The sequence below is a fragment of the Gorilla gorilla genome, chromosome 12, assembly GCF_029281585.2.
Source record: "Gorilla gorilla gorilla isolate KB3781 chromosome 12, NHGRI_mGorGor1-v2.1_pri, whole genome shotgun sequence".
Classification (NCBI taxonomy): Eukaryota; Metazoa; Chordata; class Mammalia; order Primates; family Hominidae; genus Gorilla; species Gorilla gorilla.
The window spans coordinates 131,119,856-131,144,216 of record NC_073236.2 but is presented as its reverse complement, the minus strand read 5'-3'; the positions used below and the strand labels follow the sequence as shown (position 1 = coordinate 131,144,216).

At 39.4% G+C, this 24,361-nt stretch overlaps 1 protein-coding gene across 12 annotated transcripts in view; it reads right to left on the bottom strand.

The window, feature by feature from the left end:
- The window catches only part of KIDINS220 (kinase D interacting substrate 220), a 116,406-nt gene that overhangs the window by 71,097 nt on the left and 20,948 nt on the right, over positions 1-24,361 (bottom strand). For 7 of the 12 annotated variants that reach the window (XM_055377456.2, XM_055377457.2, XM_031007916.3 and 4 more), the window contains 8 exons: positions 20,888-20,986; positions 20,046-20,147; positions 13,926-14,024; positions 10,591-10,788; positions 8,060-8,158; positions 5,855-5,953; positions 4,416-4,514; positions 1,450-1,627 (listed from right to left, as the gene is read on the bottom strand). In XM_055377456.2, coding sequence (XP_055233431.2) covers positions 1,450-1,627; positions 4,416-4,514; positions 5,855-5,953; positions 8,060-8,158; positions 10,591-10,788; positions 13,926-14,024; positions 20,046-20,147; positions 20,888-20,986 — 973 coding nt within the window. The remainder of the gene's footprint in view (positions 1-1,449; positions 1,628-4,415; positions 4,515-5,854; positions 5,954-8,059; positions 8,159-10,590; positions 10,789-13,925; positions 14,025-20,045; positions 20,148-20,887; positions 20,987-24,361) is intronic. The other 5 variants (XM_031007907.3, XM_031007910.3, XM_031007915.3 and 2 more) reach the window with 1 other exon arrangement.

Sequence of the window (24,361 nt, the reverse complement as noted above, 5' to 3'; positions counted from 1 at the left end):
AGGATCAATATCCATAACACAGAAAGACTCTTACATCAATTTTTTTAAAATATTAAAAACTAAAAAGTGGGCAAAGGATACAAAAAGGAAACTGGCAAGAATACAAATAGCCTATGAACATATTACACATTATCTAAGCCAAAAGGCTGAGAAGCAATAGCCTATGAATATATTACAAGATCTCAATTTCACTAATAATTTTAAAACACAAATTGAAATGAGATTTTCTTTTCTTTTTTATCTGATTAGCAAAGAGTAAGAGGCTGGAAATACCCAGTGCTAGCAAGCTTGTGGGGAATTGTGGTATCTTACACTGCCAGAGGGAGAAGAAATTTTTACAACCATTTTGGAAAGTCTATCAAAACTATGGGCATCCATTGACTTGGCAATTCTACTTCTGGGAATTTACCCCAAGAAAATAATCCTAATTGTACCCCCTGAATCTCTAATAATATTTTCAAAAGAAAGAAAAAAAATCCTAAAAATAAGTCAATGGATATACGTACAAAGGTGTTCACTGCAGCACTAGTTGTTAGCAAAACAAACTAAATATTCACCAATAGCGAACTCAATGTACGAAAAATTATGCAATAATTAAAATATGACACTTTAAGCTTTTGTAACACATTATAACTCAATTTTTATTTTTTAAAACTATATACATAGTATGTAACATTTTAATAAGCATAAAGAAAAGCCTGGAGGGTCATTTAAACAATTACAAGTTGGGATATAGGGGGCAATGGGGAATTTTCACTTTCTGCTATACTCATGTTTTCATTCTTGAAATGTAATTAGTGCACATTACTATTATAATAAGAAAAAATATTTTAAAACACAAAAAGTCATAAAAAAATAGAATCATGGCCAGGCACAGTGGCTCATGTCTGTAATCCCAGCACTTTGGGAGGCCAAGGTGGGAGGATCACTCAGCCCCAGACTAGGGAACATGGCAAGACCTCGTCTCTACAAAAAAAGAAAAACAATCAGCTGGGTGTGGTAGCATGGGCCTGTAGTTCCAAGTACTCAGGAGGCTGAGGTGGGAGCATTGCTTAAGCCCAGGAATTTGAGGTTGCAGTGAGCTATGATTGCATCACTGTACTCCAGCCTGGGCAACAGAGTGAGACCCAGTGCAGTGGTGTGATCTTGGCTCACTGCAATCTCCATCTCCCTGGCTCAAGAGATCCTCCCACCTCAGCCTCCCAAGAAGCTAGGACTACAAGCACACCACCACGCTCAGCTAATTTTTTAATCTTTTTGTGGAGATGAGGTCTCACTATACTGCCCAGGCTTGTCTCAAACTCCTGGGGTCAAGCAATCCTCCCACCTCGGCCTCCTCAAGTGCTGGGATTACAGGCATGAGCCACCATGCCTGGCCTTATTTTCCATATTCTTTAATGGAACATTGATTATTTAAAAGCTCAGTTAGGAGCAAAACTCAATACTTACTGGCTCCAAATATCTGAGTTAAAATACTCTTCTGATGGCTACAGTCAATATTATAAGGAGTCTCGCCTGCTTTGTTGGGCCTATAAAGTAATCGCCCATCTTTGGGATTTCTTAAAAGCAGTTCTGCCAGTTTCCGGCTCCTTCCACGAATAGCAATATGCAAGGGAGTATCTCCTTTCTGTAAAATAATAGTACGAAACTTGAACTTTCTTATCTTTATATATAGTATGCAGACAGTAACAATTTTCATGTTTCTGTAAAATAACAAAATCTGAACTTTTCTTATTTTTCATATAAAGCACATATATAATATGAATTTTTATCTCTATCTTCCCCATAATATCCTTCTGTAGCTCCTCATCCAGCTTTGCTCAGATACTGTTTCTCCCACAGCCCTCTAGAATGAAGGTCATTCTTTTCCCCTTTCCTTAAAACTCAGTGAAAGAGGAGAAGCAACAGGCTTTCTCCCTGCAGCTCCTCCTAGGCCATGGGTCCACTTCATTAGTATCCCTCCATCATCCAAATATTTATTGTCCAAGGATGTCAACTACCTTCCTCAACTAATTTAAATTCTATTTCACAGCTTTCTTCATTTGTCTAGAAAGCTTTACAATCCATGCGGACAGCCATCTAACACAAGTGATCTTGTCAGCTCCATGACCTTTGTCAACCATTTGCCACAGTGAACCCTTAAATCTCATCACTCTACATTCTCCACCTGAGTCCTCTATGTACACCTATCCTCCTCCGACTCTCTCCTCTCCTCTTCCATTCTCCTCACCTTTCCACTCTCCTCACCTTTCACTTTTCCCTATCAACCCACCTTCTCTCCTTATTAGCATCTCCAATCACATTAGTGTTCACATCCAACACTAATGAAAGCTAACATGTAAATTTCAAAAGTCCTCTTCGGGCTGCAAAGTGCTCTCCTATTGATTACTTCACAAACACCTTGACAAATTAAATTCTCAGTTCTCATCCACACTGATCTCCAGGACACTAAATGAAAATGACCTACACATTCTTCCTGTGGCTTCCAAGGCATTACCTTATCTTGAACTTTTCATCTTCTAGACTCTCCTCCCATGTCCTAAAAAATGTGGTAGCATAACTATGCACCAGACTCACTATATGTAAGGCTCTGTGCTTCGTACTTTGGAGGATATAAAGATGTAAGACAAAATAGTTGCTGACCTTAAGTAGCTTATGTCGTAATAGGAAGAGACTGGATAAACATGCACAATTTAAAAACTGCAGTATGACACACAGCATAAGAGAAGTCCATTTTGACTTCAGCTTTCATCTTTCTTCACACCGATCATCTTAGTCGCTCCCATGCAACTCTCTATCCTAGTAACTAATTGCCAAATTTCCATCACCAGCCTTGATTTCTTGCCCAGATTCCAGTACTAGATTTCCCAATGTCTACTGGCCACAGACTCCTGAATGTCTTATCAGCCCTCAAACTAAACATATCCAAACCCAATTTCATCTTATTTTCCCATCTCAATTCCAATTCTCATCCCCAGACCTGTGAGAAGACAAAACAGTAGCAGCAGCATTTCTGCCAGATACAAAATTCCTATAAATGCAGGGAGGATATTAGCATACTTTGCTGACAGGCTGAAAATAATCAGAGAGCAGTGACGGGCAAGGTAAAAATAACATTAATCGTCACTTTTAAAATTGTTTTTATGAAATTCTCTATGAAGATCCAGGTTCAAGACTTTTAAAAGTTTGTATCCCAAATTCTAGCAGGATAGCACTTTACCCTTCCTCAGTAAGAATGTGCTCATGAATGAACAACTGTTGCAACTATCATGTGTATTTGTCAACAAGTATCATGTGCTGACTCTGGGCACAGCAACACACAAAAGAATACCAAGGCAGAGGCCTTCAGGAAACTTATTAATGAGTATAAAGCAATTACTTAAGATAGCATATTATATAATTAACAAGGCTATATGGAACCTTGAAGGATACAGTCTGGTGGTTCTATATCGCAAATTGGGGGACCAGTGTCAGATGAGTCAATGGCAGATTGAGAAAAACAGGCATTATAAGAAGTTTTCTAGAAAGCTACATATATTCCATTTTGAAAACTCTTCTTTGACTTTTTATGTCTTCTAGTTTTTAATATTAAAGTTTCCTTTCTTTGATATGACATTATGTTAACATGGTAATGACAGGGGGGAGGTGCTTTTATGTTTTAAAATAATGTTGTAACATGGCAAAATGAAACACAAACACATTGACTCGTGACTCCCTGTTTTTGTTTAACTGCCTTATAACTAACAGAAAAACAAACTTCAATCTATTATTAATTAGTAAAGCCCAAACCATATCATTCATCAGAGGAGAAAATTTACAATATTATTTTTTACTTCATACATCAGTTCACTTCTATCCTGGGGGAAAACCAATTTAAAGTACAGAAAGAAATAAGCTTGTTTAAAATAAAAAGAAACTAAAATGAAAAATCAAATCTATATGAAGTATGAAGCCACTTAGAGCTAAACTTATAGAAAATATAAAAATTCCTCTGAAAGGATTATAGCAAGGACACGTGGCAGAACAAACACATTGTCTCCTGTCAGTGAACATTAACACCGTCTGCTCTGAGCATCGGCCTCCTCCAGCCCCTGTGCATTCTTTCCTCCTGTTTATCTGCAGCAAGCTCTACCCTGATGAAGGCAGAGCCTCCTCCTGATGTGGTAGTCAATGGCAGTGCCCCACAGCTGCTGTGAGCCGTAGAAGGAAAGTCGGAAGCAGCTGCGTTAATAGCACACTGAGCCCACCCACTCCTCAGCACACTACTGTGTGGGATCCAAATCCCACACAGACATCCCCAGCAAGTCATCTCTCCCCACACAACCTAAAATCAGATCCCCATTAAATCCACTCCATATAGAGGTCAGTCAACCAACAGCTTTCCATACAGTGTTCTCTCCACACAGATGTTTTACCTTATCCACAGCAGACACTTTAGCACCTTTATCTAGCAGCAGCTCCACCACTTCAATGTTTCTCATCTTGGTAGCCTTTATAAGTGGCGTTTCACCATCCTGTGGGCACAAATAAGAACATTTGCCAGATTAACAGCTTGACTCCTGTGTTTATGTCATACAAATGCACATGTCAAGAAATATCTGACTCTGGTAACAGCCTATATTTAAAACCCTCTCAAGAAAACATAAAAAGCTAACAACAAAAAAATGCTTTTCCTTTACACCCACTCATTTGTATCAAAGTGACTGTAGATCACGTAGCCAGGTGTGGGACCTGCCCCAGCTGCTCGTAAGCTACAGCCGGCAGCAGTGGCTGCTTCTGCCCTACCCCAGGTTCTACCACTGACCTGGGGCAGCTCCCCTCCAGAGGCTACTTCCCGTTCTCCCCACCAACCAACCCACAGCCCAGCCTGTCAATGTCCAGGTAAGCCAGTGTCCAGAGTTTTTCAGAAATGTATACCAACATCATTTCAATTCTCAGTGAAACCATTTGAAACAAGCAGTATGCCTTCTGAAAACCTCAAAAGAGTTCGTGATTGCTTTCAAAACCAAAGGAAGGGAAACAAGAAGAGACCACAATTCAGCACTGAGTTAGACAAAAATCTGGTCAGAAGCCACAGGTAGTCACCCTGGCTGACACCAAGGTCCAAAAGAAAAAGAAAAAAGAGGATTAAGGAGCCATCTGCAAGCCAGAAGGTATCTCAGAAATTTTCTATCCTGGGGTACTGGAAGTACCATCACTGATTTAGAAATTGGCTGGTCCTGATCTACAGCAGATGACATAGGATTGTCTTATGGATGACTCTATAATTTTGCTTTATTCATTAAGAATTCCTGCCATATCAACCCAGAATTCCAAATATATTTTCCCCACAGAAAATGATTACACATAGGCTAAATAGGAGACCACAGTATTAGATAATTTTGTATTTTTTACACAATTTGAGTAAAACAGTTGAAAGTAGCTAGTCTGGGGAACCAACCACCAGTCACATGGTTATTTATGTATTCATTTAAAGAGACAGGGTCTCACTATATTGCCCAGGCTGGCCTGGAACTCCTGAGCACACGCCATCTCCCCACAAAGGAATGTGTTCTGCATCCCAGATAACAGTGGCATAAATGAATTTGGGAGAGTGAGCTGTCCAAATAACAACAATTTATGAATAGCTGATATTGCACTTCCTGAGAAGTATTTAACTGAAGTAACAACACACTGTATTTTGCTATGAATACACAAATCCTGAAAGGATACAAAGTTACTCCTCAATGTGACAGAGAATATTACCAGTAAAATCAGTGTAACTCTAACATCAAACAAAGACGACTGAAATAAAATGAGCAGTACTAACATTCAGCATAAGGTGCTGCTAACAGAACAGAAATGCCATTTATACCTTTGTGCATATTTCAGTGTCAGGATTGCACTGTAAGATATCTCTCACCATTGTTGCATTTCCTTTCTCAACAGCCCAATACAAAGCAGTTTTATTATCCTAGATAATTAAAAAAAACACAATCACTTCATGTAAGATACAATATTTAAAACTGCTACTTATAAATACAAAACATTTCTGTCAGAAAGCATTCCAACAGGCAGCATGGTAGGAAATACTATTAATCCTTATGCTATCTTGGAGTTACTTTTGAGAAATTCTTTGTGAAAGAAGCCTAGGAAAACTTCGTATTACTTAACCTAAAAAGTAGCAATCCCACATAGTTAATAAAGTAAACTACACTTTTGTAATGTAATCAGATTTCAGGAACACACACTGGGTTAGGAGTCATCAGTACCTGAACCCTGGAAACTCAGACATGTCACTTGGCTATTCTGACCCTTAGATTTTCATCTGTAACATGCTGTAAGTATTGCCCAATTTTTCAAAAGATAATGCACGAAAATGTACTTCACAAATATAAGGCATTATCATTTTTAGCTTTCTTAATTTCCATCCATCCCATACCCCTATACTGCCTTGATCAGATCTTTAAAATCTTATCTAGCTCAAAACCCAAAAATCAATCCACAAAGACCTTGAAAGTAGAGCTAGAGAACAACAAAAAAACGAATTCAAACACAGAAGAGGACTCACAGACGCAAGGTAGTTAGGTAAAAGTCCAAGTAGGTGACCTAGAACCCATCTTTTAGTGGCAATGTTATTTTAACCCAGGAGATAATGAATGACTTTTGCAGCAGCCACATTAAGTTCCTAATACCAAAATTTCCTCAACAGTTTCTCTTCTAAAAAATGTACACTAGCTGCCCAACTCAAACTTCTCAGGCCCTACCCGCCTCCCATTTCATTTCTCCACCTCTCCCCACCATCCCCACCACCATGCCTACCATCCCACTGCCCAATGCCAAATGATTCATTCACTAGCTATGAAATGCGGTCTTTCGCTTTCTAATTTTCTCTAATTTTCTCATCCTATTACAACTCCCCTTGCCTGAAACACCCAGCTTTCCTTTTCTATTTTTTTTTTTTTTTTAAGAGACAAGATCTTACTCTGTCACCCAGGCTAGAGTGCAGTGGCACAGTCACAGCTCACTCTAACCTCAAACTCCTGGGCTCAAGGGATCTTCCCACCTCAGCCTCCCCAAAGTGCTGGGATTACAGGCATCAGCAACCCCGCCAGGCTCTTCACCTATCTAAATCCAACTCATCTTCAAACTTAGCTCAAGTTCTACCTTCTTCCAAAAGCCCCAGACCTTAAGGCCTTCTTTCCCTACCTCAAGACTCATACTTGAACCTTTTGCTAGGCAATCAATCATATACCATCTTGTGGCTTCACTTTTTATGTTAAAAGCATAAAAATAAACAAACTAAAATCTTTCAAATTAAAATATATGTGTCTTAAAGACAAGGGGCCCATGTTAATTCCCCCATAACATCTGGCATAATAGTTATAGTTTGATTCAAAAATGGATTTGGATACAAGAGATTTTTGGCCAAATACAAGAAAAAACTGAGCAGAAATGTAGACTGTCCAACAACAAAATGAAGACACCAAGAACTTTTTCTAAAGTCTAAAGCTCTTGAAGTATTTGATAAATTCACAACTGTGGGCAAGGCTTTTATCTAAAATTAATAACCTTTGTGGTTCTATGAACTATGATTGCCTTAAGCAATGTCCATAGGCACTACCAAGTGGTCCTAGGAAAGGCAGGCACAGTGGGGAAAAGGGAGAAGAAAATAAAACAACAACAGTAGAAGAACAGCAGATGGAGGAAGAAGACAAAACAGGGGGAAAACACTAAAAAAAAAAATAAGTACCAGATATTCAAAGTGTCACCAACTCTCTCAGTATCACTAACTACTCATTATAGTTCTGAGGATTGAATCTACATATACCCATTAGTAAGGACAGTATATTCTAAAAACATGAGCTTTTTTGGTTTACCTCTATCTACATTTAACTCGACATTAATATAGAAATTTTACAATAACGGCAGTGAAACTTAGTAATAATATACGTCTGTTAAATGTACTAGGGTTTACAAGTTTATCTCCATAGGAAAGTGGGAAGAATAACATTATGATCAGTCAACACTTACGTGCAATTATACTCTAAGATAGCAACTGCACTGTAATCACACATACCTGTCCTCTAATGTCTATATCAGCATATTTTTGGAGAAGCGCTCGAACAATTTCAACATGACCACCTCTGACAGCGCCAATCAACACAGTATCCCCACTCTAAGAAGACAGAAAATAAAAACAAAAACAAGGTAAATTGACAACAAATAAGCACTCTTTTTAAGTTACAGTTAATCATGTTTTCATATTTTTTTCTAAAAATTTCTTGGAAAAAGTCTACCTCTAAATAAGAGAAAAATGTTACTTAACTAATATGAATATCTGATATTAACAGACATCAGAGTAAGGGACAGAGGACTTTATGCCCCAAAATGAGGACTCTGAAATTCCTAAACAAAGTTTAGAAAGACCAGTTACCCAGAACAATAATCTATTCTCTTTGAAGGTAACCGCCTATTACAAATGTAAATTAAATACAATGACGTTGTGGCTGTCAATGAACCAAATGAACATTTTTAAAATCATATAGTAAAAATATCTTGGAATAATGCTATATGACGAAAGCCATGAATTCTAAAAAAACGGAGCTATAAAGCTAAAACTATCAGTGAATCTACAGCCACATTCAATTAAGGGAGAAAGTTCCCCGAGCAGCATCCATGAAAACCTAGTGGATTTGGCAGTTACAGGCCAGTAGTGCATTAAGACTGACTCATTCCCCAGCATAAGACTAAGTTCACAACCTCATGAGGACATTGCTCTCCCCTGAAACTATATTCACCAAGCAGCAATCATTTTTAGTTATATCTACCTATACTTAAAATACTGGAAACAGCTATTTTGGAAATGGGCATAAATATTTTATTATTTACTGCTAACTTAAAAATCTGTTGTAGTCTTTTGTGTTGAATGAGCCCATGAGCTGCAGCTCAATTCAATCCTGAGTGGACCTTAAAAGTACTATGAAATAAATCAGGATGCAGGTCCTTAAGGGTTATTAAGTTCAGCACCATACTGTAGTGTGTTAACTACCACATTTATAGCAGAAATAAACCAAAGGCAGACAAATTTTAGTTGGGAACATTGGCATTAACATGGGTGCAGACTAGTAAACTTCTTAAATGTGCCATCCACCATTCTAGGTACTAGGAAACAAGACAGACGTGGTCCTACCTCTGGAAGAATCTACAGCCTGGCAGAGAAGACAACATACAATAAACAAAAAATCACACAAACACTATGCAAATAAAATAAGGTAATGTTCTAGAAAGTGACTACCAGGTAGGCTGGGCATGATGGCTTATGCCTGTAATCTCACCACTTTAAGAGGCCAAGGCAGGAGAATCACTTGAGGCCAGGAGTTCGAGACCAGCCTGGTCAACATAGTGAGACCCTGTCTCTCAAAACAAAACAAGAATTAGCCAGGCGTGGTGGCATGCACCTGTAGTCCCAGCTACTTGGGAGGCTAAGGCAAGGAGGATCACTTGAGTCTAGGAAGTTGAGGCCACAGTGAGCTGTGATCACACCACTGCACTCCAGCCTGGGTAACAGAGTAACACCCTGTCTCAAAAAAAGTGATCAGGTAACTACTTCGGATTAAGTAGTTGAAGACCTTCCCGAGGAGGAAACCTTGAAGCTGAGGTGAGAATGACAAGAAGGAGCCAAGATCAGCATTCCAGACTAAGAGCACAGCTGCTGCAAAGGCCCCACAGCAGGAACAAGCTCAGTGCATTCAAGAAAGGGAAAGAAGCAAACATGGCTGCAGGCTATGAAAACTGGCAGAAGAGGGGTACAAAGTGGGGAGAGAGGTTGGGCCAAGACAATGTCATGTCATGTTTATAACTAAAAAGATAACATTCATCCTCAGTGCAACAGGAAGTCTTGGATGACTTTAAACAAAGAAGTACACACGAGATTTATTGTTTTAAAGATCACTCCAAGATCAGAGTGGAGAACCCAGTTGCAAAGCTACTGCTTTGACAGTAGCACCACCAGAGACAGTGGCTTCAGCTGGGAAGTGACAGTGGAATGAAGACAGGTGGACAGATAAAGGATTTGTTTTGGAGTAAAGTCAACAAAGCCTGCTGGAGGGCAGATGAGGAAAAGAGAGAAATCAAGGCTAATGCACAGGATTTGGGGCTTCAACAAGAGGCTGAATGGTGGTACCACTTGCTGAGATGGAGAATGAGGGAAAAGCAGGTTTGGGGTGAAAAAAGCAAGGCATCTGTTTTATTGTAAGTTTAAGAGGCCAATTAGACATTCAAGTGGAGCGTTCAGGTAGAGGTGGATCAGTAAGTGTGAGCTCAAAGAAGTTAGGGCACAAGAAAGCACACCTACAGTGACACATCAAGGTCAGTCACAGACTAATAGCACATGTGACATTTTCAATAACAACCTTATTTGACAAAAATTAAAAAGGACATTTTTCAGAACGATTGAACAGTTTTTAACTTACTAGTTTCAAAGGCAGAAATAAACTTATCTTAAAACAAGTTTATGTCATGCATGAGAATCTTGAAAGGTAATAAGACACTAAGGTCACCTTTCATCCACTTCACCACTAGGAGACAAATGTGAAATAGATGACCTACCCTGTCAGGTATGTTCACATATGTTCCAGCGTCGAGCAGATCCTGCACAATCTCCGTATGTCCCTCCTTTGATGCAATCATCAAAGCTGTATTTCCATCTTTATCTGTTAAGTTCACATTTGGATTCCTCTTCAAAATTTCTTTTACTGACTGTGTGTAACCTCCTTTCACTGCCACAATAAGTGCAGTCATTGAATTCTAAAAACAACAACAACAAAAACAAAACAAAACACAAGCCCAAGAAATTAATGTATTCTAGAAAATATATGATTTATGCCATAATCATAAAACTAATGTTTTCAAATAGGTGGCCTATTATTGTCATTTCCAATAGTAAAATGCCAAAATAAATAGCAAGAAACATACCAAAAATGGCTAGGAGGTATCTTTTGTTTTTGAAAATACATTAATGATCTTCAGTCATTAGAGCTATTATGAAGTTCAGTTATTTAAATGATAATCTGAAATTGGACTCATTTACAATAAACTAACTCACTAATGAAGGATAAAATAGTTGGCAGGGTGACTACTTTAACACCTATATAGAATGTGTTTATATATAAACACATTCTAAATTAAATAATCCAAAGTCAGGTGAATCAGACTTCAAGAATTCTTTATAATAAAACCCATAAAAAACACTAAAAAATGAATTAATAGCCATGAGCTATTTCAAGAAAAGTGTAATATACTGTTTGGCTTTCATAGTAACCTAGAAACTACATTTTCAAAACCTGTCTTATTTTAAGTAATTCTTTTAAAAATTGCACATCTATTTTATAACAATAAATCAGGCCAGGTATGATGGCCCACACCTATAATCCCAAAGCTTAAGGAGGCCAAGGCAGGAGGATCATTTGAGGCCAGGAGTTCAAGACCAGCCTAGGCAACATATGAGACTCTGTCTCTAAATAAACAAACAATAAATCAACTAAGAGAAGAATGTGACTCACTACCAGAAGTAGTATTAAAACTGCTTCTTGAGATGTTCATCTACTTCAAGCTGTCATACAATTTCCCTATAGAAATATTTTGGGTCAGCCCCCAAAATTGAGCTGTCATTCTCCCACATATTAAAATAACACAGCCTTTTCAAATTCTTGAGCCATCAATCATCACAGAAACAAGCCACTTGTTCACTTGACCAACTGTCCAGAGGAGGCAGGTGGAAGGTATGGCATCTGCAGCTGCCTACGGACTATGCTGCCTCCACCAGCACAAAAACAGGGCCTACGCCTTGAAGGTTTGCAATGAGTCAGCTCCTGCCAGTATGCAAACAGGAGGAACTGGTTGATAGTGTGCCAAAAAGTATGACATAAAGAGTTTACTCTTGTTTCACTACGACCCAAGATCTGGTACTATCTCTTCTCAGAATCCTTTATGATCCACTCATGTAACATACTAATTCTATAAATAGCAGTCGGTATTATTTTAACTGTTTCTTATGCATAAATATTGTTTCCTTTAACCATACTCTTATAGGCTCAAGGGAAAAGTGATATTAGGCTTCTTCACCTCCTCAACACAACCGGCACAGGCTGGGGAATGAGGAATTAAAAATTGCTAATCAGTAAGATGTATCTAACCAGTTTTTAAGCTTTCTGGCTTCTGACAGCTGATTTCTGATTTTTAAAAATCTGTTCATTCAAGAGGGAAAATAAGGCACAGCTAAAAATATCCCAAAAATTACAATATTACTTTAAATTTTATAAGAAAAATACTTTAATGCAGCACAATGTTTTCCCCAATATTAAAAACCATTTGATTTGAACAGTTTATTAAACAATTTGTACTACGTATAGGAAAAAACAAACTCCATTTCACATGAATTCTTACAACACTAAATACTTCTATGACCAGATGTGTAGGGTTTTTCCACATCCATCAAGCAATCAATTCAGCAGACACCAGCTGGGTATTCTCCAACTCAATTCTGACACTACCTACCTGGAGGTAGCATCAGACCCCACAGGCAAGTGTTCGGTGCCCAAGACTGCCCCCGCTTCCCATGCCAATGAAAGCTCAGGTTGTCTGACTGGCTGTAAATTGGAGCTCTCACAACCCCCTCTTTGGCTTTGATTGATTTGCTAGAGCAGTTCACACAGTTCAGGGAAGTACTATTTACCAGTTTCCATAAGGGATATTTTAAAGGATAGAAATGAGCAGGCAGATGAAGATACACATAGGATGAGGTCTGAAAGGGTCCTGAGCACAGGAGCTTCTATCCCCATGGAGCTGCACTATGCCACCCTCCCAGTACGGGGATGTGTTCTTGGCCATCTTCCTGGAAGCCCCCTGAACTCAGTCCTTTTGGGTTTTTATGTGGGCTTCATTATGAAGGCATGATTTATTAAATCATTGGTCAATGTTGATCAATGCAATCTTCAGCTCCTCTCCCCTCCCCAGAGGTGGTGGGTTAGGGCTGTGAGTTCCAACCCTCTAAGCACGTGGTTGGTGTCCCTGGCAACCAGCACCTCAACCAGTGGGGTTATCTAGAAACTTTCCAAAAATAACCTCATTAACATAAGCTCAAGTGTGGTTAAAAGGGGCTTGTGATAAGTAACAAAAGACTGTATTTCATCTTTATCACTCTGGAACTGATCCAGAGCTGTTTCAAGAACCCAGGACAAAAGGCCAAATATAACCAAAGATACTCTTATTGCTGTAGTCACTTATGAAATTACACAGGTTATAGGAGCAGTCAGCCAGGAACCACGGACAAAAACCAAAATATGCACAGCACATTTTGATTAATGACAGATGGCATATATGACATAAGTTCCATAAGATTATGATACTGGACTTTCATTGTACTTTTTCTGTGTTTAGGTATGTTTAGATAAAGAAATACCATTGTCTCCCAACTGCCTGCAGTATTCAGTATGGTAACACACTGCACAGGCCTAGAAGCAACAGGCCATACCATAGAGCCTAGGAACGGAGTAGGCTATGCCAGCCAGATGTGTGTAAGTGCACTCTATGATGTTCCCACAATGGCAAAATCACCGATGACACATTTCTTAGAACGTATCCCTGTCATTAAGTGACACATAACTCTATATATATATCACACTAGGATCACTGAAAGCTATTCTTTATACTTTTAGCCTCCCCAGTTGTGTGTGCATTAGCAACAGATCCTTAAAAGCATCTATTTATAGTATATATGTTTATAATATAACATACTTAGAGTAACAGAAAATGCTTGTTTTCCTGTTACTATCATTTTAGAACTAGAGGGAAATTTCTCTAGGCATACACTAAAGAAATAAATTCTCTCTCTTAAAATAAAAAACATGTTTCTATTGCCAAGCATTAAAATATAAGATACTTACAGCTCCTTCTTGATCCACATCAGCTCCCATGGCCAATAAATGTTTCACACATTCCAAATGACCCTTTCGTGCAGCCCAAACTAAAGGGGTGGTTCCATACTATTAAAACAAACAATAAATTTAAAATTATTATAAAAAGTATAATCAAAGAAACTAGCTCTTAACATGAATTTTAATAAAAATCTTACTTTTTATCATTCTCTTAAAACTGTATACATTTATCGTAATTGTAATCTTAGATAAATCCTATTTCTCCCATTTTATTTCTCCTGAGTAGATTAACCAGTCCATGAAATGTCTTTTAACCAACCTTATTTAACCTTTTCTTGAGACAGAGTCTCACTCTGTCACCCAGGCTGGAATGCAGTAGTGCAATCTTGGCTCACTGCAATCTCTGCCTCCCGGCTCAAGCAATTCTCCTGCCTCAGCCTCCTGAGTAGCTGGAATTACAGGTATGCACCACCACAACTGGCTCATTTTTTCGTATTTTCAGTAGAGACGGGTTTTGCCATGTTGGCCAGGCTGGTCTTGAACTCCTGACCTCAAGTGATCTGCCTACCTCAGCCTCCCCAAGTGCTGGGATTACAGACATGAACCACTGTGCCAGGCTCTTATTTAACTATTATAATGAGTGACAATGTTTCCATCATAAGGTAACACAGCCCCAAATTTTCAACAAGCTTTCATCGCTTCCCATATCTTATGAAACAGAATTTAAAGTCCAGCAGTCTGACTGTAGGCAGGAATAGTAACAATCAAGTGCCAAACAAACTAAAGTGGCCTAACCACTTTACATGGGTCTACGTGTGTGATCCTTATCGTAAGAACAATTCACAGTATCACATTTTCACAGATGAGGACACTGAGGCCCTAAGAGGTTAATTCATAGGCAAAGGTCACAAAGCTATCAAGAGGTGGGACAAGACCCATGAGCCCTTGAAACTGCACTCAAAAGCACCTTTCCCTGAAACATGATTCAAAAGGCATCCAGGAATATAAATCATGCATTAGCCACATTGCCTACCTCTGGGGAGGCTAGTGATCAGCAGACACATGAATGTCCACAGTGACCTTTCAGTACATGGAGCCCACAGATAATTTAATTTAATCTACTCTCTGTGACAGCCCTGTCCAGTAGAACTTTCTGTGTTGATGGAAATACTCTATAATTCTGTGCTGTGAGATACAGTAGTCACTAGTCAAATAATGACGATTAAGCACTTGAATGCTATGTGGCTACTGTGACTGATGAACTGAGTTCTTTTCTTTTTCATTTCATTTTAATTAATGTAAGTCTAAGTAGTCCTGTGCTAGTGGCTACTGTACTGAGCAGAGTCGCTCTATAAATCATGTCAGGCACCACAGCAACCAACCACACTGTTGAGGGCTGGAGCCCTGGACAGGCTTCCCAGATGGATGAAGACTCCATGACAGCCAGAATCACAAGGTTGCCAATACAGCACATGGGAGCCAGCACCTCACAAAAGGAGGAAGAGAATGGAGGGAAAGCAGCTGCCACAGCCACCACCTCAAAGCAGGCTTAGGAAGAACGAATAAGAAATACAGGATGAGCAGGCACTGTGGCTCACGCCTGTAATCCCAGCACTTTGGGAGGCTAAGCCAGGTGGATCACCTGAGGTCAGGAGTTTAAGACCAGCCTGGCCAACATGGTGAAATCCTATCTCTACTAAAAATACAAAAAAATTAGACAGGCGTGGTGGTATATGCCTGTAGTCCCAGCTACTGGGGAGGCTGATGCAGGACAATCACTTAAACCTAAGAGGTGGAGGTCGCAATGAGCCGTGTTCATGCCACCACACTCCAGCCTGGGTAAACAGAGCAAGACTCTGTCTCAAAAAGAGAAAAAAAAAGAAATACAGGAGGAGATTCCCAACTTCATTCCTGCATCTGTGGTTTTCTCCACTAAAAAGAACTAAATTCTCTTTTCTAGCCTCCTCTTTTGCGGATAATACTTACTCTGGCTAAAATGCCTTTCCTAACTTTACAATATCAATATCTTAGATATCTTCAAACATAATACACATAGAAAATCACCCTTCATAAAGCCTTTTAAAAATATACTTATTGTAACTGAGCTCTCATCCTTTGAATACCTATTGTATTGGATTTCTGCCCTTCTGATGGAACTGAACTATCCACAATTATATGCTATGATTTCTGCTCCTTCCCCTGCCTCAGCACATGAGCCGGCTAGTCCTCACCCACTCCCATTCGGGAGACAGTCCCACTTTCAACATTACAAAGAATTCCTGACATCCAGCAAGACCTTCCCTCACCTTGCATGCGGTCTGCTTCAAAACAGCTCTGCAGCCACAGTCTGAACTACCTCAATAAGTCTCTCATCTCTCAAATTCTGGTCTCTATCCCTTCTTAATCTAATCCCTTTATGGTATTCCTGACCCTATGGTCCTCTTTCACCCAGGCCCTTACTCAATAATCTCCTGCCACATCATCAGTCTTTTCTTCTTATTCCCTCTTCCTAATAGGTCTCCGAATGAGGTCCTTCCCATGTGGGTCTCTCCTGTTCTAACAAATTTTTCCAACAGGCTACCCTCTGAAGATAATCACTGTTCTTTCTTTTAAGCTTTTCAAGATAATTTATAACCCCTTACCAAACCCACCTAAAAAACTAGTTTCTGCTATAAACATTACAAAACCACCATTTCAGAGGTCCCCCAAATAGTTACCTAAACTCCAGATCTATGTATCTTTTTTTGGTTTGTTTGTTTGTTTGTTTTTTCTTTGAGAGGGAGTCTCACTCTGCTGCCCAGACTGGAGTGCAGTGGCACAGTCTCAGCTCACTGCAATCTCCACACCTCCTGGGCTCAAGTGATTCTCCTGCTTTAGCCTCCCAAGTAGCTGGGATTACAGGCACCCACCACCATGCCCAGCTAATTTTTGTATTTTTAGTAGAGATGGGGTTTTACCATGTTGGCCAGGGTGGTTTTGAACTCCTGACCTCAGGTGATCCACCTGCCTCGGCCTCCCAAAGTGCTGGGATTACAGGCATGAGCCACTGCACTCGGCCACCTATGTATCTTTTACTAAGTTCTTTCTTTTCTTCCTGAAAGCTCTGCAGTATCTTGAACTATATTGACTGTCCCTTCCAAATTGAATTTTTGATTCATTCACCACCTTTGATGCTACACTAGCCAAGTTCTCCTAGCTCTGGAGATTAATAATGATTATACAAATAATTATGTATTATAATTAAGAAAATAATAATTATTATTCCTAATAATCAGCCCTTTGCTCACCATATTCCGTTACTACTGATCTCAGCTGCCAAATCTGCATTCACATCATTTCAAGAATCACGTCTAGGCAAGCCCTGGATCACCGGCAACCCAAATCCTTATGTCCGCTATCTAGTAGGACACTTTCAACTAAAGGTTTCTACCACTTCAAGGCCAATACGTCTAAAACAGACTTCCTTGCCCTTCTCTAAAAATCAGTTCCCATAGAAACCTCCCTATTTCTGTCAGAAATAAAAATACTCTCAATCTTCAATCAATCCTACCGTGTACTATTAAACGTTAATTTTTTCTAAAACACCCCTTTGCGACCACCTACTACTTAAAACCCCCAGTGATTCTGAGTGTCTACGGGCCAGATGTCCAAGCTCCTCAGCCAAGTATCCAAGACTCACCCAAAGGTAGCTCCACCTGCAGCCCAGCTTCCTCCTCCCACCCATCTCCTCACCACTGAGGGTGCACTCAACACTAGCTCAACAGGCCACCTGAAGCCGTCCCCTGGTACCTTGTGCTCTCATTTTCCCTGTGCCCAGTTCGTCTCTGCTCCTCCTCTCTCACGGATGTAAACTCTACCCTTTCTTCAAGGTCTAGAGGAAGTCGCATTCTTTTATCAAATCTTGACTGACTGCTGCGCCATCAGTGAATTCTCCCACCTCCACACTCCTAAGTCACCTGACCCTGGGCCTTTGCATTTTACATGGCCCACTTATCTCCCTGCTTCTCTAAACAGAGATCATTTTTTCTTTGTTTTTGTATCTTCTGTGCTAAGTGCAGGTACAGGGCACTGCATAGTGGGTACTAAACATTTTCTCAAAATGCTAATGAGTGACAGATTAGGTAGCATTATTACCTGATTCTGGAGGGCCTTGAAAGCCAAGCTATATGGAAACATTTTATTATAGGCAAGAAGGATAAAATAAAGGCTTCTCTATGATAATTAAATTACATCACAGGCTGGGCGTGGTGGCTCACGCTTGTAATCCCAGCACTTTGGGAGGCCAAGGCGGGTGGATCACCTGAGCTCAGGAGTTCGAGACCAGCCTGGCCAACATGGTGAAACCCCATCTCTACTGAAAATACAAAAATTAGACAGTCGTGGTGGCACGCACCTGTAATCCCAACTACTCAGAAGGCTGACACAAGAGAATCGCTTGAACCCAGGAGGCAGAGGTTGCAGTAAGCCAAGATCATGCCACTGCACTCCAGCCTAGGTGACAGAGCGAGACTCTGTCAAAAAAAAAAAAAAAAAAAAAATTCCATCAACAGACAAAACTGTATCCATTTTAGACATACCTCAAACCTCAGTCAATCTGAATTAGCCAACAGTACAAATGCAATATTCTTAAATGCCATATTATAATATAAATATTTACAACAGCCTCCCTACGCTCCTCATTAAGCTATTATTTTGTGTAATATTTTTAAAAGAGGTATAACATGCACAAAGTGCGAAAAATATACTAATTTTCACTGTACTACTTGATGATATTTTACATATGTATACACTGGCATAACTACTGCCCAGATCAAGATATGAATGATTTCCAACAGCCCCAAAAGGTTAAACAATACTGTTGTACTTAAAGAAATTTATGCACAGAATCTATTTCAATGACGAAAAACAAATCTTAAAGTAATAGCTATTTTCCTATATTTAGCTACAATGCTATAAATGTGAAAAGACTATGACTATCCCCACAATGTGCCAAATTCTAAGACCGCTACTGGAAATAATGGAGAAAAATGGGGAAAAAAAAAGAGCAGTCCTTATCTTCATGAAACTTACACTCTAGTGGTAAGAAGGATGTGGAAATCAATCATTACAAGGCAATAGGTTATGTGCCCTAATGGCAATGTGCAGAGTACCCAGGAAGGGGCACCTAGGGTAAGGAGACTTAACAAAGAAGGTAACACCTCAAATAAGCCTTGAAAAATAAACAGGAGTTCATCAGGCAGAGGAGGGAATAACATTCCTAGCAGAGGGAACAGAATAAACACAGAAACAACGTTCACAGAACATTAGACAATCGGTTGTATCTAAAACACAGCATATATGGAAAGAAATGGCAAGAAGTGAGCCTATGAGACAGGCTGAAGCCAAACTGAGAAGCCTGGGTTTTATCCCGAAACAGTGAAAGCCAATGAAGCTTTCCAAAAGTAAGAAGAGAAAAAGATAATTAGGTAGGTATTTATGCAATGATTGAGGTAAGTGTTAAGGATGTAAAAAAAAAAAAAAAGAATAGCGCATCATTCTGGGGTGCTTTCTGGAGGTGATGGCAAATGGGCAGAGCCTCAGAGATGAAGTGAAGCTGAGGAGGAAGAGGCGGGCACACTGCGAAGGGCCCTGGACCGCGGGTCATTCGGTGGCTGGCATGCAAGGAACCATGGCGGACAAGCAGTAAGAGAAGGGGAAAAAGGAAGGCAAGGCCCATCTTCACCCATCATACCAGAGATGGTCTTCAGGAATTTAAGCACAAGAGAAACATAACCAAACTTCAATTTCAGAAAGATCTCTCACACAACAATACAGAGAAAGCAGATAGGACTGAATGTAGGAAGGAGAGTTACAATAGAAAACTTCAAACAATGAAGACAGGGACTCTGTTATCCCGGTCAGTTTTCTTGGGAATGATGAATGTGACATAAGAAAACATCAGAAGGATACTTACTACACAATACACCCAGGGAATCCATCTATGAGATATATATCTATATAAAATACATTAATATATAAAAATATAAAATACATTAGAGAAGCCTCATGAAATCATATAAAAATGTTTATAACTTAGACACTGAGTGGACATAACATGGACTGGAAACTGAAAAGATGCTGCTGACCTACCTTATCAGAGCAGTTGACTTTAGCACCATTTTGCAGTAAAAGATGAACTATATCTGCATGGCCTCTCCCTGCTGCCCAAATGATTGGGTAAACACTGTACTGCTAGGATAGATTGGTTGGTAGGTAGGTAGATAAGTAGGAAGGAAGGAAAGAAAGAAAGGAAGGAGGGAGGGAGGGAAGGAGAAATAAAATCTTTTAGGTAGATATTTACAACACACATTTGCTAAGTAAAGTAAACATCAAAGGAAGTAACACAAAGTAATGTTTTTTTTAAATCAGATTACAAACCATTCTCCACTTTAAAAATAGACAAAATACTCATAATACATAATTGGCAACTAAGATATAATAAATCTTAAGTAAACATATATTATGAACACATTTATTTTTATAAATTCAACACATTAAAATGTGGTTATCTGGCCAACAGGCAATACTAATAAGAAGAAAGCAAAATAAGAGGAATGTAAATATATATAACAGAATGTATAGAAAAACAGTATGATTATTTTGTAAATGTTTCTTTTCTTTAAGTTCAGATTAAGGATTCACACACAGAAAACAGGAAGATGACTAAAGATCTCAAAATCTCCTTTTGCAATGTTATATAGTTATAATTAACATTTAAGCTCTAAGAGCTGCCTTTTTGCTGACAACAATTGAGAAATACTTAGCTTTAGAAAAAAATTATCATTACTGTGTTTTGAAATCATATTCTACGTTACGTTTAATAAGATAAAGAATATTTCTACCCACCACGAAGCCAAGTATAATCAACCTTAAGTATTCCCTAAGAAAACTTACCACTTATAATACAAACAAATTTTTTTGTTAATGCTTACCAGACCAGTGACACTTGGATTGGCACCATGAGAAAGAAGCAACTCTACTACGTCAGTACGGCCTTTGTAACATGCCCACATAAGAGCTGTCCATCCTCCCTAAACAAAAAATGTAGGGGTAAGGGAATCAAACTTTAAATCATCTCTGAGTATAAAAAATGTCACTAATGAAATTTCTTTAGTAAATATCTTTATAAATCATTGTTTCATGATGGTAGTATTATATAGTTCTAAATTCCCAGGCTCCCCAAATATGATAGTACATGAAATAAGTCAAATCTCTTGCATCCACAAATGGTTAGTCCAAAGTTTATAATATATTATGAAACCTGAATTAGAGAACATTCATTATGAACTCTTCCAAACTTCTAAGATTTATTTTGGCTGTCCAAAAATATTTCTTCAGGCCGGGTGCGGTGGCTCATGCCTGTAATCCCAGCACTGTGGGAGGCCAAAGCAGACAGATCATGAGCTCAGGAGTTCGAGACCAGCCTGGCCAATATGGTGAAACCCCATCTCTACTAAAAGAATACAAAAATTAGCCAGGCATGGTGGCGTGCGCCTGTAGTCCCAACTACTCGGGAGGCTGAGGCAGGAGAACCACTTGAACCCGGGAGGCAGAGGTTGCAGTAAGCCAAGATCGCGCCACTGCACTCCAGCACAGGCGACAGTGCGAGACTCCATCTCAAATAAAAAAAATTAAAAAAATAAAAATTTCTTCAGAAAACTTTCTATGTTCCTAGATATTCACTTCTTTCTATGAATTTAAACTTTATTCAGAGAGAGATTCTAACAATCATATTCAACTCCTGCATTTGAACACATCCTTTAAACCCCAGATCATTTTAGTACCTCTTGCTAAAAGAGAGAGGATGCTAAGGCATCTCATCTGTGATCAGAATTTCCAGAGGTAGGCAAAGTCATCAGGTATGAATCAACACCACACTTGATGATGTTCTACTTGCTAAGCTACAGGAGCAATTTTCTCCTTAACTACGATACGATTCAATAAAAAAGACCAATGTAATCAAATCTTACTAAAGAATTTTTTTTTTAAGTATGGAGCATCTTAAAAGGGCACAGAGCCAGCCTGAAAGAGCTTCTAATGGATAAAGTTGGAACAACTTGAGCAGTAATATTAGTACTGGGCTATAACCCAAGGAATAACTATTCATAAGTCCATACCGAAATAGAAAGATATAGATAGATATATAGATGAATGGATGAATGGATGGATGGATGGACAGACAGATGATAGACAGATAGAGTAGGGTGTGGGGAAGGGAAGTAGGTACTCTTCCTTACAGAAGAATTCTAACTAATTAACGTACAACATATGAGGGAAACAGAAAATCATCATTACACCACCACAGTTATGGTAGTAACTGCTGCAAGTAAGATTCACTGATGAATGCTAAATCAAATAGGTAAAAGTTTTAGTCAGAATAAAGATATTTTGTTTAGTGTCAAAGTATCTTCCCCCAAATATTTAGTAATTACAAAGTGAAAAATGGTGCTCTTACAGTGGCAGACACCACCCTAATCAAGAGATGAAGGCTGACATCACCAGTGATACAAACTGAAATCACATTCCCCCTAGGGGGTACACCAAGAAAAGCACATCGCCTCTGGGACATCCTTCCCTCTAAAGCACATCTGCAACTGAACACGAGAAACATCCACAAATCCAAACTGAGGAACATTCTAAAATTACTGATGAGTACTCCTCTAAAGTGTCAAGGCCATGAAAGACACAATTTAGGTCAAATTACAGAGCTGGGCATTTGATCAAGTCAAGTCTTACATCTGTATCTTAACTTGTAAAATACTTGCCCAGAACTTTTTAACATCATGTCCTCACTTCAATTTGAATAATGTCCCAGCCAGGCATGGTGGCTCATGCCTGTAATGCCAGCACTTTGGGAGGCCGAGGCAGGCAGATCACTTGAGCTCAGGAGTTCAAGACCAGCCTGGGCAACATGGCAAAACCCTGCCTCTACAAAAAATACAAAAATTAGCCAGCCATGGTGGTGTGCGTCTGTAGTCCCAGCTACAAGGGGGGCTGAAATGGGAGGATCGCTTGAGCCCAGGGGATGGAGGTTGTACTGAGCTGAGATCGTGCCATTGCACTCCAGCCTGGGTGACAGAGACCCTGTCTCAAAAAAAAAAAAAAAGAAAAAAAAAAAGGGAGGCCTAGGCAGGAGGATCACTTGAGGTCAGGAGTTTAAGACCAGCCTGGCCAACATGCTGAAATCCTGTCTCTACTAAAAATACAAAAAGTTAGCCAGGCGCAGTGGCATGCACCTGTAATCCCAGCTCCTCAGGAGGCTGAGGCAGAAGAATTGCTTGAACCTGGGAGGCAGAGGTTGCAGTGAGCCAAGATTGTGCCACTGTGCTCCAGACTGGGCAACAGAGCGAGACTCCGTCTCAGGGGAAAAAAAAAATAAAGAATAATGTCCCTCTGGCCCCCTACATAAGAACCTATGAGATAAAATTTTAATCTCAAGAAAATGAAGCTAAATTGGCAAAAGACTGAGACCAATTAACTATAGTATAGCTTTATATTTCATGAACTCTTTCTTCATTTTGGTGCCAGTAGAGGTCCTCACAGGAAGAGTCCTCACTAGACTTCTGATATGAAATCCTGGAATTCTTTCTGAGCCCCACAGGATCTCAGTGGTCACTCTCCTCTCCTTAAGCAAGTCCCAGGCACTCTGTCTTCCCTCAACTTGGGAAGTTGAGTAGTTACTTGGGTAGTTACTACCACCCACCCACCCAATCCTTTGAGGTTAAGGTCCCACAAAACTAGCTACTAAGAGAGACATGGTCCTCAGTTTCCCCACCTTTCAGTGTTTTAAAGCCAAAATAAAGAACCTTTAATAAAGATCCTTTAAATGTTAAAGGTTTTCTGGTCATCACTTTGAAGAAATAGGAAGAGCCAAAAAAGTTTAAGAAATCAGTTTTTACAAATCTTAATACATTTTTACACATTCATAACGTATATTTTATTGTTCCTAATTCCCTTGCTGATCTATGTAAAACAATGATAGAGGAGAAAGCCTTTGGAGCAGGGAGACCTGATTCAAAACCCAGCCTAAGTGCTTACTAGCTGTGTGACTTAGGATAAAGATTCACTTCTTCCAGTCTCAATTTCCTCAACTATACATTGAGAATAAAATCAACCCTTAGTCCATAGGATTGTTCTGAGAAGTCAGTTAAATGACACAGCAGCTATAAAGCACCTAAAGAGGCCAGGCACGGAATAACTGGTATGGTACCTATTGGTATGGTACCTATTCCACCCCTGGCCTCTCTAGGTGCTTTACAGCCGCTGTGTCATTAACCCATCTGATAATCTGGTAAGATACCTTTAATAAAATATTGAGAACTCGATAACTCCCTGCATTTCCCTTCTACCTTTCGTACCAACAAGGCAAGAACCACATTTCACTCTCGGCTGTCATATCCGTCTTT